A 27,778-nucleotide genomic window follows, 5' to 3' on the forward strand; every position below is an offset into this window, starting at 1 on the left:
AGAACTGCATTTTGCAAGGTTATCTGTTTTATATCAGAGTAGCTATGAGTAAGCAGTTTAAATTTCAAAATACAGAGAAAGAGCTTAAACAGAATTGCTTGCATGCTATTTATGAATTTCGAGTGCCATTGAGTAGCCCAAAAATACAGAACAACTGTATTTAGCATTTATGTAATGGAAGTGGGTGGGGGGCTCTATTATTATTACATCTATATAACCTAACTCGATATCTTTTATGTTTTGTTTTTTTTTAAATGCGTTAATACGTCTTTCATTTTTTAGTCGGAAAATATCAAATTACTAATGCTTAAATGTTATATGCTTGTGGTTCATTTATTTCCGGGGTTTTGAAACGCTGCTTGGGATATAAAACATTTTTATGTGAGAAAACTACCAAGCTGACTCTATGGAAGGTGCCTGCATGTGTCTGAAGGAACTATTTCAGATTTAGAATAGCCTTAAGACCTCAATTGTTTTGGTGTATCAATTAAAACAATAACCGCAAATTCCATGAAGGATGTGGGGGTATCATCAGTTAATACACAAAAATATCACATGAAACAATAACGAAAAAAAACCAACAAAAAAACAAAAACTAAAAGTAAAAAAAAAAACTGTGAGGGGCGGATGTGAAATATTAACTATGAGACAATAAGTTGAATAACAATAAACACAAGAAACAGAAAGGAAAGAAACTATAACCTGTGGGTGTGGGTAGGTAACTTCCCAGAAAAATATATACACAAAAGAAACTGGAGGATGTAATCTCACAGATTTTGTAGAACAAACAGGATGATTCTATTATTGAGTAATCAAAATGACATCAAGAGTTATGAAACTTTTAGAGTTCAAGTGTAAAGTTTCATTGACTTTTGATACGTAGTTACCGAGGTATAACTTGCTGACATAATATCACTTACAAAATTGTATTTAAAAAATCTTTGTATATAAATACATGTAGACATAATAACTAGAGATTTGGAACCTATGTAATTCTCTTGGAATTTTGAACAAGCAAATTCGAAGAATTGGTATCCCCCACCGAATGGGTTTATGTTGAGGAATGGCAAAGAAATATATCCAGCAAAAAGTTAAGGATATTCCTAAGAAGCAAATAATTTCATTACATTTGAACTTGAAAGAACGAAGTCCTTAAGACAGCACAATCAAGTTTTTCACGACACAAATTTTTATCCTTCTGCTGTCTGTTTCATACACTGGTAAAACGAGATCTCATTCAGTTCCCACATGATGTTGGTGAGATTTGTGCTATATGCCTTTCAAGTTGCGAATCTATTTATTTTTTATAGCTCTTTGGCTAGATCATCAATCAAATTTTCATACTGGGAGTCTATGGAAAAAATAACAATTTTGATGACACTTTTGGAATTATGAGTGACAGAAAAATTTCTATTATTTCTTTATTTTATTTCACAGTTGTAAATGGACCTGGTGTCTTTCTTTTGGGTAAATAAAATGTATAATTATGCCCATGTGCTTTTTTGAAATATTCTTATTGTGATTAAAGATATCCATTAATTTCAAGCTGATTTTTGTCCTATTAGTAATTTCAATTTTTTTTTGTGTCAGAAGTTTTGGTCATATATTAAACTTAAGAAAGAAAGAAGAATTTGCCGGCTTTACATTTAGGCCAGAGTTTTTTTATTTTTCGTTTTACGGGAGCGCCGGTCCTAAATATTGCAAAAGTGGAATGAAATTAAAATTCATTTTCCCCGAGTTTTATTTTATTTTTTCCGCCGGTCGGTTGTTTACAGCCCCAAAGAAAATAAAATTAGTGTATTTTCACCTGGACGTAATTTCACAGGAAGGGAGTTTAACGCGTGCAAAATATCGTGTTTTGCCGTACATCTATCGGCATTAACAGGGTTTAAAATTCCACTCGCCTGCTCGCATTGGCGAGTTAAGTCTGAGTAGGACGCGTGGACCTCGCTGTGTACTCGACCGATCGGGCGAGTGTTTTTTTTTACGTCCTTACTTTACCAAAATTCAGAAATTACATCTACAAAACGTCAAAAAACTTTGAGATGGTTCAGTCGCTACCTGGATTAACTGGAATTTACCCGCGAATCGTAAAGATATCAAAACGTCATGCCGGTAATTTTCCATTCCACAAGCACGTGTGACCTATCGTAACATCTAATTTACATCGACACGTACACAAAAACCATGCGTAGTGCATTCATTTTTTAATATTTTCGCTTCAAGTTTTCAACACCCCTTGAGAAATAATACTTTTTGAACTCTATAATGATTTTAATAAGATATCGACAAAAATGTAGGCAAAATTCTATAAAAACGGTGGAATGTTCATATAATCATTTGTAAAAATTCAAACAGCGCGATCTTAGTTACTTATTTCTCTCTAAAAGTAAATACATGATGAATACTATGGGCTTAAAATTCAGACTTTTGACCAGAAAGTACAAAAAACAGAATAAAAAAAATCTTAAATAATGAAAAAGCGGCTGCGATTACAATACATGGAGTAAGACGGTTTTTGGCTAGTGCGGCAGAATAGGTTACGTGACCTCGTGAACGTAAGTAGAAATGCGATTTTAAAATAAAGCAATGTGATGTCACTGCGGTTTTTAATAAGTTTTAAATGAATCTTTGTACATGTATTTTTTGACCAACAATTTAAAAGTTTTTCTTGTCAAACAATAATGTAAATTCCTTGAGGGCAAATAGGTCACAGAGGTAGGATATCCACTATAGTAACTATCGTTTGAGACATTTACCTTTTATACGGGATATAGCACATTCGCTTTTGATAACAAATTAAAGAAGAAATTTTTTATTGATTTCTATTTCTCAGCAAATTTAAGAACCGATGCGGTACGATCATACAGTGATATGTCACATGGCGCGAAAACATGACGTAATGCCATGACAATCTCGAGCAAAAATACCGCTTTGATCTCCGCTTCAGATGTCAAGATACTGACACACTTCTTTTAGCTCTTAGAGGGGGTGTAAATTGATCATGAGAACAAGGTCAACATTACTTAGTTTATCACTGAATAATTACCGATAATCTTTAACGTTTTTTTTCTCTCTTTCTACACGGGTGGATGGACGATGATTATGTCCAAATATTTTTAGACACTTTTCAAAATATATATTTTTCGGGAAATAATACTATTGTACATAATACTCCTTTAATAAAAGAGACAGTATTAAAAGTATTAAATTGTCTAAAGATTGTCTTACTCACATTTTGTTTTCAATAGATTCAACTTACAAGTTTGCCATAGAAAGGCAATACAATATCATAGGTGCTTTGACATTAAATTTTATTCAAAACATTAGTTGTTTGCAGAACAAATAAATGTTTATAACAGCAGATTTTTTTTACATTTTTATTTCAATGGTGACCCCTCACACTTTACACAGGCTTGGGACTGTCTGGCATAAAGCAGCTGGTAGTGTTGGCAAAATCTCAGACAGATGGTCCATTTCTTTTGTAACTTCAATAGAATTCATAAGTGTATAAAGAATAATAAAGAATACTTTTTATTGGAGACAATATTTTGACAAAAAGTGATGCAACTTCAGTACTTGAACTTAGTGTAGTATAAAAAGGTGCAAATTACAGAAGCAACTTCAGTACTTGATTTAAGTGTATTATAAAAAGGTGCAAATTACAGAGTTAAATGAGGTAAATTTTCAGATTACTTTTTGCTAGATTATCTTTCGTTTTTCATCACTGAAAAAAAAATCTTGCCCTCTGCACTGTGACTGTTATTCAAAGTTATTAAATACTTTATTTTGCTGATAAAATCCAGTATATTATGAGCTGGCATAAACTGTAAAGTTAGCTCGTTAAAGATGATATTGGTGAAAGATACAATAAGTAAATATTATGTATAAAAAGCAGAGGTTACACAGCAGAAGATGCAAGCAAACCAAACCACCAAAACTACTACACTACTAGGCCACTTTATACCAGACGTGTTTAGTCTCTACTTGCTGTCACTGAAATTTACTGTGGCTGTTGTAACAGATAAAATAATTTTTGTCTTTCACTTAAATTAAGTAAAACAAGCTTTCTGAATTTTAAAGACTTGCCAGTGTAAGTTACAGTGCCTGAAGCAGTTTATTCACAAGCATGCATGAAAATTTTATTCAATGTTCATCCTGTATAAATGGCTTTTATAGTCTTAAAACATAACAATACATCACAATATCAAATACTGGACACAAACACAAGTAAACAAAACTTGAAACGAAAGTTCATCAAAATAAAAAAAATCTTAAAAAATTCTATTTTATTTTTATTTTTTTCCGAGATGCTCACTTTCAAGCTTTTTATTTTTATTTTTATTCCCTCCTCCCCCTGCTCATTTTTCAAAAATCTCCCGTAAAACGAAAGATAAAAAAACTCTGGCCTTAACACAGATGTTGCATTTTATTTGTTGCTTGCTTTATACCCAATCTGATCTGTATTCTTCAGTATAATACAGATACTGGTAAATGATGTCACACTGTTTAAAAAGTTACTAAGGCATGTCTTGAGGTAATGCTGATACACAAATTGTTAAGTTACTCAGTACCAGTTCCAGCACAGTTCACCACATGAGCCCTTCATAGTGTCTGCAGATGGCAACACTTTCAAGAATCTCCTTTGTTTATCTTGCTTAAACCAAAAGTGATTCCAAACTTCCACTAAACTTAAACCAGCTACACCCCTGGACATATTTTCAAACCTGGAATTCCTTTGCTAAAAATTCTATTATTAAAACTCTATTTCTGATTTTATATGGGGAAAATAATTTTGGTTTTCCAATATCTCTACATTTTTACATGACATGCCTTGATTTTTCTTTCAATATAAGACAATACCATCATGTATCAGGTGATAAATTACATGTTGTTTTTGCCCTGTCCGTCCGTCCGTCCGTCCATCCTTCCGTCACACTTCATTTCCGATCAATAACTGGAGAACCATTTGACTTAGAATCTTCAAACTTCACAGGGTGGCAGGGCTTATGGAGTAGACAACCCCTATTGTTTTTGGGGTCACTCCATCAAAGGTCAAGGTCACAGGGGCCTGAACATGGAAAACTATTTCCGATCAATAACTTGAGAACCACTTCACCCAGAATGTTGAAACTTCCTAAGACGATTGGTCATGCAGAGTAGATGACCCTTATTGATTTTGGGGGTCACTCCGTTAAAGGTCAAGGTCACAGGGGCCTGAACATGGAAAACCATTTCCGATCAATAACTTGAGAACCACTTGACTCAGAATGTTGAAACTTCCTAAGATGATTGGTCATGCAGAGTAGATGACCCCTATTGATTTTGGGGTCACTCTGTTAAAGGTCAAGGTCACAGGGGCCTGAACATGGAAAACCATTTCTGATCAATAACTTGAGAACCACTTGACCCAGAATGTTGAAACTTCATAGGATGATTTGTCATGCAGAGTAGATGACCCCTATTGATTTTGGGGGCACTCTAATAAAGGTCAAGGTCACAGAGGCCTGAACATGGAAAACTATTTTCGATCAGTAACTTGAAAACAACTTGACCCAGAACATTGAAACTTCATAGGATAATTGTTAATGCTGAGTGGATGACCCCTATTGATTTTGGAGGCACTCTAATAAAGTTCAAGGTCACAGAGGGAAAACCATATCTGATCAATAACTTGAGAACCTCTTGACCCAGAATATTGAAACTTCATAGGATGATTGGTCATGCAGAGTAGATGAACCCCATTGATTTTGGGGCCACTCTAATAAAGGTCAAGGTCACGGGGCCTGAACATGGAAAACCATTTCCAATCAGTAACTTGAGAACCACTTGACCCAGAATGCTGAAACTTCAAAGAATGATTGGACATGCAGAGTAGATGACCCCTATTGATTTTGGGGTCACCCTATTGAAGGTTAAGGTCGCAGCGAACAAAACATATAAATCATTTCTGGTCAGTAACTTGAGAACCACTTGACCCAGAATGTTGAAACTTCATAGGGTGATAGGACTTACAGAGTAGATGACTCTTATTGTTTTTGGGGTCACTATTAAAGGTCAAGGTTGCAGTGGACAGAACATGGCAAATCCATTTCCAGTCAATAACTTGAGAAACATTTGACATAGAACCTTCAAATTTCATAGGGTGATAAGACTTACACAGTATTTTTGGGGTCACTCTATCAAAGGTCAAGATCACAGGGGGCTGAACATAGAAAACTCTTTTCAATCAATAACTTGAGAACTTCTCAACCTAGAATGTTGAAACTTAATAGGATGATTGGACATGCAGAGTAGATGACCCCTACTGATTTTGGGGTCACTCAAAGGACAAGGTCACAGGGCCTGAACATGGAAAACCGTTTCCAATTCATACCACTAGGCCCAGAATGTTGAAACTTAGTGGGATGATTAGACATGCCAAGTAGATGATTCCTATTGCAGCCAACCATCAGTGTCTCTTTGACTTTTGCTCCTGTCCCCTATTGACTTCTTGCCTATACGACTATGCATTGGGGGAGACATCGCATTTCTACAAAAGCATCTTCTAGTTAAATATGAGTTACTCAGATTTTGTTAGCCCACCATCATCAGATGGTGGGCTATTAAAATCACTCTGCGTCCGTGGTCCGTCGTCCTTCCGTCCGTTAACAATTTCTCGTTATCGCATCTCCTCAGAAACTACTGGGGGGATTTTGACCAAACTTTGTCAGAATGATGTATTGGTACCCTAGTTGTGTCCCACTGAAAATCAGACTGGTCAACAATTTTTGAGTGAGTTATGGCCCTTTGTTTATTTTGATTTCTAATATAATTTTATATCTAGTGGCCCTCCAAGTAGTTAATTGGTTTTTTATGGCCTTACCTGTAGAAGGGTCATTAAGTCTGCAGACAATAATGAGATAATGATTCAAGTTGTTCATTATTTTCCTATTGCACCTCAGCAGTGAATGGACTACCCTAGTAGAGAGATGATTAATTTGTTTAGTACTCAAATTTCTGGGTTTAATTATTAGTTATAATATAAGTAGTTATATGTCCATTCTTTGTTTCCATAATAAGAAAAAAAAAATTGCATATAACACATTAATGGTGTCATCTCTCTTGTTTAGGGTATGGGTTTAATTATTAGTTATAATATACGTAATTATATGTGCATTCTCTGTTTCCCTAATAAGAAAAAGAAATTGCATATAACTCATTAATGGTGTCATCTCTCTTGTTTAGGGTCAAGGTCACTTATTTTGATCTAGTGACCTACTTTTTTGTTTTTAACCTACAACATTCAAATTTGGTCCACATGTATAGTTTTGAGTGGCTAGATGAACCTTGACATGAGTTGACCTTGATCTTGACCTAGTGACCTACTTTCACATTTCTGTTGCTACAGCCTTCAAATTTAGACCACATGCATAGGTTTGTGTACCGAAATAAACTTTGACCTTGACATTGACCTAGTGACCTATTTTCACATTTTTGAAGGTACAGGCTTCAAATTTGGACCACAAGCATAGTTTTGTGTTTCGAAATAAAATTTGACCTTGATTTTGACCTAGTGACCTACTTTCACATTTCTCAAGCTATAGCTTTCAAATTTGGACCACATGCATAGTTTTTGTGTACCGAAATGAACTTTGACCTTGAGATTGACCTAGTGACCTACTTTCTCATTTCTCAAGCTACAGGCTTCAAATCTGGATCACATGCATAGTTTTGTGTTCTGAATTGAAATCTGACATTGACTTTTACCTAGTACCTACTTTCACATTTCTCAAGCTACAGCCTTCAAATCTGAAGCACATGCATAGTTTTGTGTACCGAAATGAACTTTGACCTTGAAATTGATCTAGTGACCTACTTTCACATTGCTCAAGCTACAGCTTTAAAGGTGGTCAATCACATTTAAACAACATTTAATGACATTTTTTACTTTTTGTATATTCTGGTAGAGAATTATTTAAGGAACAAAAAGACCGATTACATAGAGTTAGATTCCTATTTGAAATGTATATTTTATTATTTTTATAAAATTTTGTAATTACTCCCCTTTAATATGAAAGTATATAAAAAGCTGGGTATTTCTTTTTATTTCGATACAATGTCTAGTTTTACATTTGCATTTGATAGACATATCAACTATTGAACAATCTGAACCAAAATGCAAGTTTTAAAGCTGTGTGTAGCTTCTGAATTCATTTATTTCCAATTTGAAAAAGGAAAAGGGAGGTAATAATAATTTTTCAAACTTGTGTTTCTAATGAATTCCATCTAAATACATAATTTTTAATGCAAATATGTTACAAACATATTACAATATGTCTAATATTTATAAATCTCCTTAGGCAAAGTATGTTTATCAAATTTATACTTATGATAAAATAACTCTTGGTTGGGCAACCAGGATAGGAAAATGAAATTTTAAAAATACCTCCAGTGAAAATCTAATTTGTATTAAGTGTTAAGTGAACATAAATGAGTGTAAATGATCAGATGCTAAAGTTTCGAACAAATCCGTTACATGGCCAAAATCTGATTCTCTACCTTTAAATTTGGACCACATGCACAGTTTTGTGTACCTAAATGAACTCTGACCTTGATTTTGACCTAGTGACATATTTGTGCTTTGCTCATAGCACATTCATATATTGACCAATCTCTTTGATATTTGGTATGTAAGTACCTTGTATGGAGCCAAAATTATCAATTGGTTTTAGAGGTCACTGGATCCAAGGACTGTGATGACCTGGATTCTGACATAGTGACCTACTTTTAGGATTTTGAGCTAGTCTTGAAATTTGGAACATTCAAAAATGACTCAATGGTGGGCGCCAAGATCACTCTGTGATCTCTTGTTTAAGTAATGAATTTGTTCAAAACTTTAACACCTAAGCATGGATTCTGTTTGCCCAATCAAGACTATTATTTTAGCACAAGTTAAAATTTGATAAACATATACACAGTCTAGCTGCATTGGCAATTTACAATTTTAGCTAAAATTAACTAGAAATGTCAGTTTGTAAAATCCCTTTGCCTGCTATATTAAGACAGTTTAAAAATAGATGAATTCCAAATTTATAAGTATGTATAAAATATAAATGTAAAACTAAAAATTATATAGAAATCTGCTTTTTAAATACTTTCATATGAAAGTACATTTCCTGTAATAGATTTTGAATTTAGGACTGTCTATGTCTTGGTTTAATAGCACCGAACAAAAAATGTTTCATGAATTCGGCAATGTTAAAGGGCCAGAATCTACATAGGAAAATATAATTGTACTTTCGGCCACAAAAATGACATTTATTACAGATATCTTTAAAATTCATTAAGATTCTACCCCCATTCAATGAGACCTTTTTAATAGAAACTGATGTAAAGTTGTTACTGAAAACCCTGTTATAGATTTAGTACTCATCATCACAGGACAAAATTAATAATGACAAATGAACAGTTCAAACAAGGATCTAAACAAGATAATTATGTCTAATGTAATGTAATGCCATCATAAGCCCAAGTTATAAGTACCACACAATGTTATGGCGTTTTTATTTCTAGCAATATGTAAACAAACAATCAGTTAGCACAAATAATATAAGAGGTAAAATCAATAGTCGGCTTGATAGCGCAGTTCGTTGAGGGGTAGCCATGTAATCATTTTGTAGTGGTAGTTTTGACGGTTCGAACATTGCATCCGTCCAATATTTTTTTTTGCATTTAATAATATTTTGTGTAAGTTTGTTTTTCTCTGGTTTCTAATTCATTGTTTTGTTTCTTATTTCCTATAAAATCGGTAGTATCTTTAAATCAATCGGTACTGAAATTATAACCAGGAAATGTTATTTAACATGAAGTGTAAGATTGTTATAAAATTTATAAAACTAATATCTGTTGAGCTTTAAAAATATCACAGGAAAGCTTATAAAACATACACTGGGTAATATTAAAGGTGAAGTATATTCAAATATAAATACGTGTTAATAGTGACATAATTATATAAGTTGGTCAAGTAAGAGCTAGATTAACTTACTCGTGTTGTCTTCGTTGAATCGTATTGAAAAACAAGAGGGCCAAGATGGCCCTAGGTTGCTCACCTGAGAAACACACCATAACAGTGTAAACATGTTTGACCTTGTGATTTCATGGAAACAAATATTCTGCCCAATTTTCATTAGAATTGGACCAAAAATGTGGTCTCTTAAGTTTAAACAAGTATTTTCTTTGATATGACCTAGTGACCTAGATTTTGACCCAAAATGACTCATATTCAAATTCGACCTAGATTTCATCAAGGCAGTCATTCTGGCTAAATTTCATGAAGATCAATTGAAAAATACAGCCTCTATCCATACACAAGGTTTTTCTTTGATTTGACCCTGTGACCTAGTTTTTGACCCAAGATGACCCATATTCAAACTTTACCTAGATTTCATCAAGGCAATCATTCTGACCAAATTTCATGAAGATCAACTGAAAAATACAGCCTCTATCGCATCCACATTGTTTTTTCTTTGATTTGACCTAGTGACCTAGTTTTTGACCCCAGATGAAAGTTTATTAGTATAACCTATAATTATTAAATTGTTATAGTTTTGACTAGTGCATTAAAATGATGGCAGTACTTTAGAGAAAATACCATCATGCATTCTTTTTTTTTAAATATTTTGAAGAATTAATTATAAACAGGACAAAAGATTTTCAGTGAATGCATCTATCAACACAAAAGGAGAATGTTATAAACATTTTAATTCTTAAACAAAGTTGCAGCAGCAATGAAAAGCAGAATATTGGTTAAAATTATCTCAATATATCTATTTAAACTGTACTTCCTTAATTCTGAAAAATGATTGTCTTGAACTCAAGAAACAATGAAAATGAATCTTTTTTTTAAAAAGGTGTTGCTTGAAATATACAGTTGAAACTACATGGAACATTTTACTTTGAGATAAACTAAATACCACATAAATAAAATATTTCTGGAAGGTATTTTTCACTAAATTTTATATATATTAGAGAGTACATAATTTGAAATGTATTTTGTTCATAGTTTTTCCCAGTTGAGATAATGTTCATGAGCTCCCAAAGTTTCATGAACAGTTCATAATAATTCCTTAATTGTTCATGATCAGTTCATAAAGTGTTTTCATGAACACTAATTCATCATGGGGTGCTTCATGAACTATCTAAATTCAGGGACAACTAGAAGATGCTTTTGAAGAAAAGTGCATGTCTCCCCGGGGCGGGCAATGCATAGTCATATAGGCAAGAAGTCAATAGGGGACAGGAGTGAAAGTCAAAGAGACACTGACGGTTGGCTGCAATAGAGATCATTTACTTGGCATGTCCAATCATCCCACTAAGTTTCAACATTCTGGGCCTAGTAGTTCTCAAGTTATGGATTAGAAACGTTTTTCCATGTTCAGGTCCCTGTGACTTTGACCTTTGATCGAGTGATCCCAAAATCAGTAGGGGTCATCTACTCTGCATGTCCAATCATCCTATTAAGTTTCAACATTCTAGGTTGAGAAGTTCTCATTCAAGTTACTGATTGGAAAGAGTTTTCTATGTTCAGGCCCCTGTGACCTTGACCTTAGCTCAAGTGACCCCAAAAACGATCAGGGTCATCTACTCTTTAAGTCCTATCATCCGACGAAGGTTCTTGGTCAAATGGTTCTCAAGTTATTGATTGGGAACCGGTTTCCATGTTCTGGTCCCTGTGATCTTGACTACTGACCAAGTGACCCAAAAAGCAATAGGGGTCATCTATTCTACATGTTTAATCATCCTATGAAGTGTCAACATTCTGGGTCAAGTGGTTCTGAAGACTTATTGATCAGAAACGGTCTTCCATGTTCAGGCCCCTGTGACCTTGACCTTTGATCTAGTAACCATAACAAGAGGGCCATGAAGGCCCTGTATCGCTCACCTGACCTATTACCCTGAAGATCATCAAGATAGTTTCATTAAGATATGATCATAAATGTGGCCTCTAAAGTGTTAACAAACTTTTCCTTTGATTTGACCTGTTGACCTAGTTTTTGACCCCATATGACCCGGATTCGAACTTGAACTAAAGATTATCAAGATTAACATTTTGACTAAGTTTCATGAAGATACAGTCATAAATGTGGCCTCTAGAATGTTAACAAGCATTTCCTTTGATTTGACCCGGTGACCTAGTTTTTGACCCCATATGACCCAGATTCGAACTTGAACTAAAGATTATCAAGATTAACATTTTGACTAAGTTTCATGAAGATACAGTCATAAATGTGGCCTCTAGAATGTTAACAAGCATTTCCTTTGATTTGACCCGGTGACGTAGTTTCTGACCCCACATGACCCAGATTTGAATCTGACCTAAAGATCATCAAGATTAACATTCTGACTAAGTTTCATGAAGATATAGTCATAAATGTGGCCTCTAGAGTGTTAACTAGCTTTTCCTTTGATTTGACCCAGTGACCTAGTTTTTGACCCTACCTGACCCAGATTTGAACATGACCTATAGATCATCAAGATTAACATTCTGACCAAGTTTCATTAAGATATGGTGATAAATGTGGCCTCTAAAGTGTTAACTAGCTTTTCCTTTGATTTGACCTGGTGACCTAGTTTTTGACCCTACATGACCCAGATTCAAACTGGACTTTGAGATCATCATGAGTAACATTCAGACCAAGTTTCATGAAAGTACAGTCATAAATGTGGCCTCTACAATGTTAACAAGCTTTTCCTCTGATTTGACCTGGTGACCTAGTTTTTGACCCCAGATGACCCAATATCGAATTCATCCAAGATTTTATTGAGGGTAACATTCTGACCAAGATTCATTAAGATTGGGCCAACATTGTGACCTCTGGAGTGTTAACAGGCTTTTCCTTTGATTTGACCTGGTGACCTAGTTTTTGACCCAAATGACCCAATATCGAACTCATCCAAAATTTTATTGAGGGTAACATTTCCAAAATTTTATTGAGGGTAACATTCTGACAAAGTTTCATTAAGATTGGGTCAAAATTGTGACCTTTAGAGTGTTAACAAGCTTTTCCTTTGATTTAACCTGTGACCTAGTTTTTGACCCCAGATGACCCAATATCGAACTTGTCCAAGATTTTTATGAGGGTGACATTCTGACCAAGTTTCATTAAGATTAGGCCAAAATTGTGACCTCTAGAGTGTTAACAGTCAAATTGTTGACGACGACGGACACAGGGCGATCACAAAAGCTCACCTTGAGCACTTTGTGAGCTAAAAATAATAGGGGTCGTCTTCCCTGTAAGCCCTAACATCCTATGAAGTTTGAAGACTGTAGGTCAACTGGTTCTCCTGTTATTGATAGAAAATGAAGTGTGACAGACAGATGGCCCCTGTGACCTTGACCTTTGATGGAGTGACCCCAAAAACAATAGGGGTCATTTACTCTGTAAGTCCTATCACCCTATGAATTTTTTTAAGGTTCTTGGTTAAATAGTTCTGAAGTTATTGACCGGAAATGGATTTCCATGTTCTGTCCGCTGTGATCTTGACGTTTAATAGAGTGACCCAAAAATCAATAGAGGTCATCTATTCTGCATGTCCAATCATCCTATGAAGTTTCAACATTCTGGGCAAGTGGTTCTCAAGTTATTGATCAGAAATGGTTTTCCATGTTCAGGCCCCTGTGAACTTGACCTTTGATGGAGGGACCCCAAAAACAATAGGGGCTGTCTACTCCATAAGCCCTGCCACCCTATTAAGTTTGAAGGTTCTAGGTCAAATGGTTCTCCAGTTATTGATCGGAAATGAAGGGTGACGAAGGGACGGACAGGGCAAAAACAATATGTCTCCCCCAGTGGGATCTAATTCATAAACTGCTTTGAAATTTACATTGACATTATATAAACCAAGTTGCAGTATATCAGAATTTCTAGATAAGCAAGTCAGAGATATGGAGATTCAACTGTGATTCTGCAATGTATAAATGACATCATAAACACTAAATTAGCTACTTCCAAAGTTTTCTCGAATTTCAAACTGATACATGTATTCCAACAGTGGTCCAGTTTTTAAAGTTATTTATGGGCAGGCATTCTTTCCCCCTTAAAGAAGACCTCAGCATGCAGATAAAAAACATCTTATGTTAAGGCTGTGTTCCCTTTCAGCTCAAAGCTCTAACATGGCAGCAAAACAAACTTTAGCTCAGGACACAGAAAACATGGAGACAGGCGCCGTGTTCAGTGTTCAGAATGGGAACAACAATGTTACTGATGACAATGTTCCACTCTGTGAGGACTTGAAGTCTGCTGGTAACACTCAGGTACCCTGCAACCCATCCACCAGCTTTGTATACACTTAATATATCAATACAGTAAATATGCTCTTTGCCTAACACTGTAGAATAGTAGAAAATGCACTTTTTCTGATAATTTTCCTGTGCACATGATTGTATACTATATAATGTTACAGAGGAATAAGGTCAGTAATTCAGTAATAAATGTGCTTCCGTGGTGTTATCGAAGAATTCCAAAGTAAATAGATCCTAATTTTTCCTATTTTTGTGCAAATTCATGTAGAACAAGTGCTTTAATCACATTTTCCACTGCTAGAATACATTCTGCATGAAATGAGATGTTTTAATGTTTATACACCCCATATGGCAAGTTTTGCAGATGGAAACCAGAAGTAGGTGTTTATTGTGCAGACAAGAGCAAATATGCGCCATATTTAGGATGGCAGACCACAACTGACTGGCATTTCACTAGGAAGTACTCAAGCCCTATTTTCTTTTTATTTTTAGCTTACCTGAGCACAAAGTGCTCAAAGGTGAGCTTTTGTGATCGCCCTGTGTCCGTCGTCAACAATTTGACTGTTAACTGTCAATAAAATCTTGGACGAGTTTGATATTGGGTCATCCGGGGTCAAAAACTAGGTCACCAGGTCAAATCAAAGGAAAAGCTTGTTAACAATCTAGAGGTCACAATTTTGGTCCAATCTTAATGAAACGTGGTAAGAATATTACTCTCAATAAAATTTTGGATGAGTTCGATATTGGGTCATCTGGGGTCAAAAACTAGGTGACCAGGTCAAATCAAAGGAAAAGCTTATTAACACTCTAGAGGTCACAATTTTGGCCCAATCTTAATGAAACTTGGTCAGAATGTTATCCTCAATAAAATCTTGGACCAGTTCAATATTGGGTCATCTGGGGTCAAAAACTAGGTCACCTGGTCAAATCGAAGGAAAAGCTTTTTAACACTGTAGAGGCAACATTTATGACTGTATCTTCATGAATATTGGTCAGAATGTTAATCTTGATGGTCTCAAGGTCCAGGTTGAATCTAAGTAATGTAGGATTAAAAACTAGGTCACCAGGTCAAATCAAAGGAAAAGCTAGTTAACACTATAGAGGCCACATTTATGACCATATCTTAATAAAATTTGGTCAGAATGTTGACCTTGATGATCTATAGGTCAAGTGCAAATCTGCGTCAGGTGTGGTCAAAAACTAGGTCACAAGGTCAAATCAAAGGAAAAGCTTGTTAACACAGGCCACATTTATGACTGTATCTTCATGAAACTTGGTCAGAATGTTAATCTTGATGATCTTTAGGTCAAGTTCAAATCTGGGTCATCTGGGGTCAAAAACTAGGGCACCGGGTCAAATCAAAGGAAAAGCTAGTTAACACTTTAGAGATCACATTTATGACCATATCTTTATGAAACTTGGTCAGAATGTTAATCTTGATGATCTTTAGGTCAATAGGTCAGGTGAGCGATACAGGGCCTTCATGGCCCTCTTGTTTAGTTCACTTATGATAGAACTTTTATGAAAAATATGTGTAGAAAAAAGTGATGTTCTATAAAGATACTTAAAGATAACCAGTCCTGAAGTTGTCGTTTTTTATATGAAACAAAGAAGGATTTGAATTACTGACCTTCAACCTACAGATACTGGTTGGTGAGATAACATCAGCACATAGATAAATTCATTGCCTCAAAATTAAATCAAACACTTACTTTCTGAAAAACAAGTTCATCATCGGTTGAAAACATTCAAACTCTCCCAACAGTTTGTTGAAGTTGGTCGATCAGTATTTGATTATTTATTTTTTTGTAAAACTTCCAAGAACTTCTGTCAAAACCTTCACCAGATTCCACTGCCAATGCAAAAACAGCTCTGAGACTTGACAATGACCTTTAAATCTGGCAAGCAGCCATACAACAGAGTGGTAAGAAATAAGGGCTGTCATAATTTAAGAGATACCCTATGAAAATTAATTATCGATTCATTGTTGTTTTCATATTTAACACAGTTATCAGACAGACTGTAAGCACAGACCTTAATTACAAGTAAGAAAATTCAGCTATATTGTTGCAGTATAATTTAAATGAAATAACAATGAACAGCTTAAAAAATATTACCAGTAATATTGTCTGCTGTTTTCAACATTTAGAATGAGAAAAATTTGGTACTGATTTTATATACTGTCTTGATGCAAAAAGACAAATTTTATGTACCACTTTTTGGGACCCTCAGAAGAACATGTCCCATTTCTAAATGTAACTTTAGCGGTGTTACTGGAAAGAGATGAAGTTTGATTTGATACAGAGAACAGCTGTAAAATATTTACACAGATACGCATAAAAAAATATTTCCAAAAATGAACATTCTGTGTTCAGTTTATCTTGCCAACCAGTACACAATCAAATCCTTTTTCTTTCTTTATTTTTTTATTTTAGAAACTCCTGTTGAACTTCCAGAAAGATATACATTTTCTGTTATAATCAGTTTCAGGGCAGGCTGAAAGACCATAATATGCAAAATATAGTGAAATTTAATGTATGTCAGATGAAAACAGTAAAAGACAATTTGGGAATCACTTACTTCTTACTTCCAGGTTATTAAACTTGTTTTCTAATTCTAAAGAAGAGATGAACAGAGAAATGTTTGAAGATCATGTCACTTACTCTTGACATCACTGACTTTTCATTTCATCTTGATCCCCTCACTGATGTCATTGTGTTTACTCTTCTTTACAGCAGAAAAAAATCTAAATATTGTTGTAATTGTTTTGACCAATTTAACTTCTAATTTTTAAAAGCTTTAGATGACTATGCTAAATGGTGGTTTAGTTATTTTTGTGTGATTAAGCTTCAAACATGCTTCAAATGCGCATGCAACAGTTTCTGTCTGTCGTTACACTGATGTTGACTATTTGGTAAGTTGAAAATTCGTTATTATTTCGTTTGTTTGTTTATGGTAAAGCATCATTTTTCAACAGTATTTCAGCTATGTAACAGCGCACCAGTGTCAAGGGACTCTGTATCAGTAATTGCCTGTATTTCACAAGTACACTGCAACTTCCCCACATTCTTTAATCTTTAGCCTGCTGGCAGCAAGCAATTCTGCCACTGCAACCAATGCAGACCAAGTTCAGCCTGCACGGTGTTCTCTATTAAGTCAATAAATTTTCAGTGACCACCCCTTTGATAAACAAGTGGTACTGCCCAAATTTAATGATGGTCTAATCCATTTTAGAAATTTAGCAGGGTAAAGATTAAAGATGGAGGACAAATGACTTCCGATGCAATGTCTTCTGATAAACGATTACATGTTTATGGAAAACAGTCTTGCCTGTACATTGAACTAAGAGACCTTGGATTTAAAGTCTTCTGCTTACTTAATTAACTAACCCATCAGACATCTATTTTGTGGGGTTCTCTAGGAAAAACTGGGCTTTTTAGCTCACCTGTCACAAAGTGACAAGGTGAGCTTTTGTGATCGCGCGGTGTCCGTCGTCCGTCGGTGCGTCCGTGCGTACGTGCGTCCGTGCGTCCGTAAACTTTTGCTTGTGACCACTCTAGAGGTCACATTTTTCATGGGATCTTTATGAAAGTTGGTCAGATTGTTCATCTTGATGATATCTAGGTCAAGTTCGAAACTGGGTCACGTGCCATCAAAAATTAGGTCAGTAGGTCTAAAAATAGAAAAACCTTGTGACCTCTCTAGAGGCCATATATTTAACAAGATCTTCATGAAAATTGGTCAGAATGTTTATCTTGATGATATCTAGGTCAAGTTCGAAACTGGGTTACGTGCCATCAAAAACTAGGTCAGTAGGTCTAAAAATAGAAAAACCTTGTGACCTCTCTAGAGGCCATATATTTCACAAGATCTTCATGAAAATTGGTCAGAACGTTCACCTTGATGATATCTAGGTCAAGTTCGAAACTGGGTCACGTGCCTTCAAAAACTAGGTCAGTAGGTCAAATAATAGAAAAACCTTGTGACCTCTCTAAAGGCCATATTTTTCATGGGATCTGTATGAAAGTTGGTCTGAGTGTTCATCTTGGTGATATCTAGGTCAGGTTCGAAAGTGGGTCACGTTCGGTCAAAAACTAGGTCAGTAGGTCTAAAAATAGAAAAACCTTGTGACCTCTCTAGAGGCCATATATTTCATGAGATCTTCATGAAAATTGGTCAGAATGTTCATCTTGATGATATCTAGGTCAGGTTCGAAAGTGGGTCACGTGCCATCAAAAACTAGGTCAGTAGATCAAATAATAGAAAAACCTTGTGACCTCTCTAGAGGCCATATTTTTCATGGGATCTGTACGAAAGTTGGTCTGAATGTTCATCTTGATGATATCTAGGTCGAGTTCGAAAGTGGGTCACGTACCTTCAAAAACTAGGTCAGTAGGTCAAATAATAGAAAAACCTTGTGACCTCTCTAAAGGCCATATTTTTCATGGGATCTGTATGAAAATTGGTCTGAATGTTCATCTTGATGATATCTAGGTTAAATTCGAAACTGGGTCAACTGCGGTCAAAAACTAGGTCAGTAGGTCTAAAAATAGAAAAACCTTGTGACCTCTCTAGAGGCCATACTTGTGAATGGATCTTCATGAAAATTGGTCAGAATGTTCACCTTGATGATATCTAGGCCAGTAATGAAACTGGGTCACGTGCCTTAAAAAACTAGGTCAGTAGGTCAAATAATAAAAAAAACCTTGTGACCTCTCTAGAGGCCATACTTTTCATGGGATCTGTATGAAAGTTGGTCTGAATGTTCATCTTGATGATATCTAGGTCAAATTTGAAACTGGGTCAACTGCGGTCAAAAACTAGGTCAGTAGGTCGAAAATTATTAAAATCTTTTGACCTCTCTAGAGGCCATATTTTTCAATGGATCTTCATGAAAATTGATCTGATGTTCACCTTGATGATATCTAGGTCAGTTTCGAAACTGGGTCACATGCGGTCAAAAACTAGGCCAGTAGGTCTAAAAATAGAAAAACCTTGTGACCTCTCTAGAGGCCATATTTTTCATGAGGTCTTCATGAAAATTAGTGAGAATGTTCACCTTGATGATATCTAGGTAAAGTTCAAAACAGGGTCACGTACCTTCGAAAACTAGGTCAATAGGTCAAATAATAGAAAAACCTTGTGACCTCTCTAGAGACCATATTTTTCAATGGATCTTCATGAAAATTGGTCAGAATTTTTATCTTGATAATACCTAGGTCATGTTCAAAACTAGGTCACTATGTCAGATAATAGAAAAAAACGACGTCATACTCAAAACTGGGTCATGTGGGAAGAGGTGAGCGATTCAGGACCATCATGGTCCTCTTGTTTTTTTGATGTCATAAGCGGCTTCAAGTGTCATTTGATTTTCGTAACTGATATGATTCTTTAACTAAACATTACGTTTCATTTGGAGACCTCTACAGCTTTTGATTTTGCACACTCAGTACATTTAAGTCAGTACATTCACTTTCAAGAGATAAAACAGATATTGCATAATTTTATAAGGTAAACAGTGTAAGTAGGACCAATTATACAAAATAAGTACTATTTTCATCATTTGAACAAATAATCACTGTTAGCTTTTCTGGTTTCTGCAAACTGTAGGTTTCAGAGGAAGAGTGGGAAAGAATTAGCAAATTGACAGCTGTTGAGAGTTGTCTGCAGGTATTTGAAGATAAAGGAAAAGTTGTGAAGGCTATAAAAGTCATCAAAATGAATAAAGGTATAGGAGCAAGTTTCCAACTAAGCATCAAATACATTTTGACTCTTAAATAAAGATACCCTCTAGTATAAGTAGTTACACCACTGTGAAGATTTCTAATAAAATACTCTTTCAATTTATTATTCCCATCTTCAAGGGAAGCGTTTATAATGATGTAGGCTGGCTGGTATGGTCATTAGTCTATCCCTAGATCAATCTTTTTTTTTTATAAGAAAATACAGAACAATAAGTTTTGGGCCTTTTTATTTTATGGTCAGTAGTGGTGTGAAAGGGCAAAGTCACAATGACCTTGACTGAAACTGGTTTGCGATTAATACCTGGAGTACACATGGGTTTATAGCTGTCATTCTGAGGTCAGTACAATGACCCCTATTGTTTTAGTACAACAGTAATCAAAACTAGGACTTTTCCTGTTGTAAAGGTCAAAGGTCAAGGTCAAGGTCACAGCAAAAGTGGAACTGAAAATTACACACCCATTTAACTAAGGAAGGCATTCATAGAAGGCTGGGGGCATATGTGTTTTACAAACAACTGACACATTTATTAATATGTACTTATTTAAGATTTACATAATGATATTATTATTATATTTTGATAAAGTAATCAGAAAAGTGACTGGTCACATTTGCTGACATAAAGGTGAATCTTCAACATATGAATCAAAGGTCAGGGCAAAATGTCTTCGGTCTCTGTCTTTGGTGCTGCTAAGTAATAAAGTTATATAATAAGTACTTATGAAAGTGTTTATCATGAAAAGGTTGTTTATATAAGTATGGTATGATAGTCTTCGGTCTCTGTCTTTGGTGCTGCTAAGTAATAAAGTTATATAATAAGTACTTATGAAAGTGTTTATCATGAAAAGGTTGTTTATATAAGTATGGTATGATAATATTAACTACCTTTGGCCATTTTTATGCCTTAAAAATTTGCTTGACCAATGACTGAACTTACTATCTGCAGATTGATAATTCAGTCTGAGTAGGCTGTAAAAGCCTTGAATTCTGCTGTAAATCTTATTTCTCTTTCAGGGCATTTCCCTGCAGATATCAAAGCAAATGATATTGCTGTCATTATTACTGAGATGGAGGTAAGTATAACTTTGCTGTAACTATTCACTGCCGTTTCAGTTAGGTTTTTAATATACTAAGGCTTTTTTTTCTCTCTCTACATTATTTTTGAACCTGAGAAGAAGACCCTCAAAATGTGCAAGTGGTAGACAGAACCCTGCAAAGTATATGTACAATGAGGGGTACCACTTGCATAAATCAGAGAGGATGCTTTTGACCAAGTTTGGTGAAGATCTATCATATGTTCATGAAAGATTTCCCTTTTGAAGTTCCAACGGCCTCTAACTGCAGTCAAGGAGAACTCCTTGAAAAACTTGAGAAAGATCCATCCAAAGATGCTATCCCTCATATTGATTCATCAGAATAAGTTGTTTCAAAGACCATCTACTGATATACTAATAGCTCACCTTGAACAATAAACAAGCATAGAGTGTTTCGAAAACATGCAAACAATATAAAAAAAAAACATCATTGTTTGCTATTTTTTGTATTTATTTAGTACATTATAAAATTTAATGGCATTATAAACAAGAAATTGCCCAAGGAAACGTAAGGAGATTATTTTTATTTTATTATTTCCAAAATAATGAGTCCTACCTTTTTTAAAGTAAAACAATAAAATTGTAAAGTATTTTGCCAATTTTCTATTGAGAAATATACATGTAGTGATTTTATAAACACAAATAATCTTAACTTGACATTACTTTCAGTTGTTATGTAATAATATACTGTTCAGTAAATTTCTGCTGCCATTTTCAGAAAGCCGATTATAACACTAGTCAAATGGACAGTGCAATAGCAGAAATATTCGATAAAGGTATACAGTACTTGTATTCATATACTAAAGACAATTGTTACTATTCATGATTCATTGTGTCATACATGTATTCAAGGTCAGTTAGTCAAGGTAAGGTGAGTGACTTAATGCCACTATGGCCTTCTTGTTTAAAGAAATTTTTAAAAAGTGCACACATTTAAAAAAACACATAACAGATGCAGTGACCCCATCTGAACAAATTTAGAAGATGAGCTTACAAGGATGCTTAGGATCAAGTTAAATGAAGGTTTTAGCTCCAGTGGCCCTTTAAGCAGGTCCACTTGCCCTCATTTAAAGAAATTTAACCCAAGACTGTATTAGAATGCTAAATACCAAAGCCTGATGAAGATCCATCAAGTGGTTCTTGAGAAGAAGTTGTTTACTAGTTGTTTATATACAGTTTCTATTTTTAGCTCTATGCCCCTATTTAAACAAATCTGAGATGGGGCCTTATAATGATGCTATAGACCAAATGTGATGAAGATCATTCAAGCATTCATGAAAACAAGTTGTTCAAAGTTTTTTTTCTATTTTTAGCTTTAACATTCGCTGATATGGGCTAAGTTCCCTCATTTAAACAAAACTGTGAGTGGGCCTTCTACTAATACTATAGACCAAGCTTGACAAAGGTCTATCAAGCAGTTCATGAAAAGTCATTCAAAGGTATTTCTATTTCGGCTCAAGCAGCCCCTAGCAAGAGCAAAGCAACCTCAATGAACAAATTTGGGCGAGGACCTTAATGATGCTACAGACCAAGTTTCATGAACGTCCATCAAGCAGTTCATGAGAAGTCGTTTTAAGGCATTCTATTTTTAGCTTTAACAGCCCCAAAAAGGGGACAAGTGCCCCATCTGAATACAATTCGGAGAGAACCTTACAATCCTTATTTTGAACAAATCTGAGCAAAGACTTTGCAAGTATATTACAGACTAAGTTTGGTGTAATTCTGACCAGTAATTAAAGGGGAGTTCAAAAGTTCAAATGATAATAATACATAACCATCTGTAATCTAAGAAATGCAACATATAAAATTTAAAGTTATTACTAATGATCACTGCTGAAATGCTTCATTAAAGAATTAAGTTTAAACTTTATATAATTTCAAATACACTGTCTAGCTTGAACAGTCTGTCATATTATTTCCAGGTCATCAAGGTATTGGCATTCCGCACGAGTTGCACATTGCGTACCAGTGTAAATCTTGTGAGCAGGAAGGAGTCAAACCAGTGATCAAATTCCAGAAGAAAGAAGAAAAATGAATTAGTATATGTTTGGCAAATGTAGAATATACCCTTCTGAATCCTTTTCTTATAAAAATGCCTTTAAAACTGCTTTGATGGATATGCTTATCACACTGTTCTATATACTATTAAATGTTTAAAGCTGTAAACTGATTTTTCAAAAGAAAAAAGATATTTTATATACAGTTGACAATGTACATGAGGCCTTTATTAAGCGTTTTTTTTTCTATTAACAAACGCTAAAAATCTCATCTATCCATTTTTACCGTACTCTATAAATACATCCCATTAAAAGTATCTATTAACAAGAGCTGTCTCCATAGGATGACACATGCCCCCGATGGCACTTTGAATGAAAAGTTATGGCCGATGTTAGAGTTTAGGACCTTTGACCTACGGAGCTGGGTCTTGCGCGCGACACGTCGTCTTACTGTGTCACACATTCATGCATAGTTATTTTAAAATCCATACATGAATGACAAAGATATGGACAGGACATGCCCATCAATGCACTATCATGAAAAATGACCTTTAACGTCTAAGTGTGACCTTGACCTTTGAGCTACGTACCTGGGTCTTGCGTGTAACATGTCGTCTTACTGTGGTACACCTTCATGCCAAGTTATTTGAAAATCCATCCATCAATGACAAAGATATGGACCGGACACGCCCATCAATGCACTATCCTTTAACGTCTAAGTGTGACCTTGACCTTTGAGCTACGAACCTGGGTCTTGCGCATGACATGTCGTCTTACTGTGGTTCACATTCATGCCAAGTTATTTGAAAATCCATCCATCTATGACAAAGACATGGGCCGGACACGCCCATCAATGCACTATCCTTTAACGTCTAAGTGTGACCTTGACCTTTGAGCTACGGACCTGGGTCTTGCGTGCGACACGTCGTCTTACTGTGGTACACATTTATGCCAAGTTATTTGAAAACCCATCCATCGATGACAAAGATATGGACCGGACACGCCCATCAATGCACTATCCTTTAATGTCTAAGTGTGACCTTGACCTTTGAGCTACAGACCTGGGTCTTGCGCGCGACACATCGTCTTACTGTGGTACACATTCACGCCAAGTTATTTGAAAATCCATCCATCGATGACAAAGATATGGACCGGACACGAAAATTGCGGACAGACTGACAGACGGTTCAAAAACTATATGCCTCCCTTCGGGGGCATAAAAACCCTTATAAATTTTCAAACACATCTAATTTGCACATTAATATAATTAACCATTCTAATAGTAAAGCAAACAAACTATTTCCATGATCAGAGTTCACCATTTAAAACAATTTTTTTTTAACAATAGTTTAGTTTTGTGTGCATGGTATATATCAGCAGTGCAGCATATTACTTGTCGTTCAATATTTACCAAAATCTGTAAAGAAACCATGCCATTAAGAGACCAGTTTTTGGCGGCCCGTGGTGCAGTTCTACTGTAGTTGCAATTACATAAAATGATTCAGAAGTCAAAACTTGAAGAAGCAAATTCAAAGGCATTTTTAATTTCTACATTTGCCAGAAGAATGAACAGATATCATTACCGTTTCCTAATATTACTTTGCTTGTGGTGTTTTTTTTTTATCTTTCATCTACAAACTCAGACTTCCCTGACACATAACTGAACTACTAATTCAACTGTGGACACAATGAATGCATGTCTAATCATAAACTTTTAATCTGGTTTCTGCAATTGTGGTGATGAAGATAACTTTATAATAGGGCACATGAAAAAAAAACAGGGACTTGTGAACTAGTGTTACATGTAACCATTCAGGTATGATATTGTTTAGGGCCAGTTATTTGGATTTTTGTTTCTGTTGTACTTTTATCTGACTACTCTTGTGTTTTGTGTTTTATTTAAGAGAAATATAGAAAGAAAGAAACAGACAGACAGACAGAGACAGACAGACAGACAGACAGACAGAGGGAGAGAGAGATATCTAAATTTCAGATAATCTTAAGCTTCTAATAAAGGCATATGATGATGTCTCCTGCTCCATGAGTTAAATAGTTATTTCCAAATCAATATATGTACAGCTTGTGATATACATTGTGTTGTCAAAATAATGCTATATGGTTTACAAAAATAAACTATTAGGGAATATCATAGATTTGATAATACAATTTAATCTCTATTTGATGCACAGAAGGTGTTGTTTAGGAAAGGTTCATTTACTATCAATTATCCGACATAATTATGCCTCCAAATAGAGGTATTACCTTTTGGTATGTGCTAATACCAGAGACTGTACTAAGCAGACACAGATGCAGAAATATTTGATTGGGGGAGGGGGCACCAGTTTATTACGAAGACGTCACTGGCGAGGCACAAGTGCCAAGTGGGGGTAGGTATAGGATAGGGCCCTCCGCTGGTGTTAGGGGGGTCAGGGGGTCTCCCCTGGAAATGTTTGAAATAAAGGTATGAAATGGTGGCCCCTACTGCATTTTTTGCGTCTAAATTTTGAGGTACAAGAGAGGATACTCTTCTTACTGTTTTTTTGGGGTTTTTTCGTCTTCCTTGGAAAATTTTGAAAAATAGGTATGAAATAGTGGCTTCTGGTCCATTATTTTGTCTAAATTTTGAGAAAATATTATTCATTTGCCAAAACAGTTGGGTACAACTTTGATGAGTATAGGTCACTTCTCAGCCAACTAGGGAGATGCACAGGCCCGCTGGGCCTGGCCTGGATCTGGACCTGCTGTTTGCTCAATGAAAGGGACCCAACTTAATAGAGCAGAATTTGTGGCACAGCATGTCTACAAGCTTTTTTCCAGTCTGTTAGTCACTCTTACATGTATCAATTAATTTATACTAATTTATTTTAGGCCTTATGTGAGGAGAGAACTCGGTTTTCCTTTTAATTCTGAGTGCCAAGCAATGGTGATACTGGTTCCATTTTTCATACGTATGATTTGATGACCTAGGAACAAACCCAAGTCCTCAAACACTCAAGACAGGTGCTCTACTATTACCCTATCAAGGCAGTAAATAATTATGTACCAGCTGTATGTGATTTTACTACCACACATGATTTTAGCAGATGCTTATAAATTTATAATCTGGAATAACAGTTTGAGAAATTTGTACCCAATACATATTAATGATTTGACTTATATAGGAGAATTAGCAATGGAAATTTTTTTTTGAATATGTATCAGTCAGTTGATTTTAAACTTTTATTCATCCATATCTTAATTACCTGTACCAGAATTTTTAATTTCTTGGACAGTATTATTTTGGCAACACAAGTTGGCCTGAGCACACATTTCAAACCTATTGTTGAGGAGGAAAACTAACTATTGAAATGTCTTTCAAGACTAAGTAACTCTGGGGCTAGATCTGATGCCACCAGTGTGAAAGATCCTCTTCTCATAATCTTGAAAATTCAGGATATCCTTCTCTTTTACCAATTAATATGTAAAGTACAAGGAATAATTATAGCTGAACAGAATATCTTATATTATTGTTTGGCTAAACTCATTTTCTGCCCTCCATAAAAAATATTTTCTACATTTCAGGAATAAAGCTTTTAGTTTTTCAACATTTAGCTGAAAGACGAGAGACATGGTGATGGCAGCAACTTTTTAAATAATTTGTAACACTATGCTTTTGGCCCCTTAAATAACCTTGTTAGCCTGTAAAACTCTTCATAAGCCATTGACTACAATGTTAGTTATTCATATATTAAACTAGAGATGCTTTTGTGAAAAGCGCATGTCACCCAAAACTGCCCCTATGAAAAATGTCTAGTTTCTCTAGATGGTTTAGACGAGTGAATCCAATTAGATGGTCTGGATAAGTGGATCCAGTCAGTAATTCAAGAGCCATAATTCAAAAGTGCCCGGGCAATTTTGGCTAGTTATCGAACTTGGCCGAGGTCTTATGGTCAAACACATTTTGTTCAAGTTTGGTGAAGATTGGATGAGAAATGTTCGACTTAAGTGAGCGGACAAGAGTAAAAAGGCTGATTTTTCGGTAATACAAGGGCCATAACTCCAAAATGCTTTGACCGATTTGGCTAGTTATCGAACTTGGCCGAGATCTTATGGTCAAACACATTTTGTTTAAGTTTGGTGAAGATCGGATGAGAAATGTTCGACTTAAGAGAGCATCCAAGAGTAAAAAGGCTGATTTTTCGGTAATTCAAGGGTCGTAACTCCAAAATGCCTGGACTAATTTGGCTAGTTATCGAACTTGGCCAAGGTCTCATGGTTAAACACATTTTGTTACAGTTTGGTGAAGATTGGATGAGAAATGTTTGACTTAGAGTGCGGACAAGAGTAAAAAGGCTGATTTTTTTGGTAATTCAAGGGCCGTAACTCCAAAATGCCTGGACCGATTTGGCTAGTTATCGAACTTGGTTGAGGTCTCATGGTCAAACACATTTTGTTCAAGTCTGGTGAAGATCAGATGAGAAATAGAGTGCGGACAAGAGTAAAAAGGCCGATTTTTGGTAATTCAAGGGCCATAACTCCAATATGCCTGGACCGATTTGGCTAGTTATTGAACTTGGCCGAGGTCTTATGGTCAAACACATTTTGTTCAAGTTTGGTGAAGATCGAATGAGAAATGTTCGACTGAGTAAATCAATATGTCTCCCACACCACTGTGTGGTGGG

General features: G+C 35.4%; 2 protein-coding genes across 3 annotated transcripts in view; one reads left to right on the forward strand and one right to left on the reverse strand.

The window, feature by feature from the left end:
- On the forward strand, nt 1-26,511 carry LOC128554864 (uncharacterized). 2 transcript variants are annotated; one of them, XM_053536178.1, is made up of 6 exons: nt 1-48; nt 14,142-14,296; nt 19,895-20,012; nt 21,041-21,099; nt 21,839-21,896; nt 23,043-26,511. In XM_053536178.1, exons 1-6 carry the CDS (start codon nt 45-47, stop codon nt 23,153-23,155), a joined length of 507 nt encoding a protein of 168 aa, XP_053392153.1. In that variant the 5' UTR covers nt 1-44; the 3' UTR covers nt 23,156-26,511. The 2 variants fall into 2 exon arrangements, with proteins under 2 accessions (XP_053392153.1, XP_053392154.1); XM_053536179.1 differs by lacking the exon at nt 1-48 and adding an exon at nt 186-714.
- LOC128554863 (intermembrane lipid transfer protein VPS13D-like) overlaps nt 1-27,778 on the reverse strand; it is a gene marked incomplete at both ends in the record, with an annotated part of 63,833 nt that overhangs the window by 23,252 nt on the left and 12,803 nt on the right. The window lies entirely within an intron of this gene.

Source organism: Mercenaria mercenaria, unplaced genomic scaffold (genome assembly GCF_021730395.1).
Source record: "Mercenaria mercenaria strain notata unplaced genomic scaffold, MADL_Memer_1 contig_814, whole genome shotgun sequence".
Lineage (NCBI taxonomy): Eukaryota > Metazoa > Mollusca > Bivalvia > Venerida > Veneridae > Mercenaria > Mercenaria mercenaria.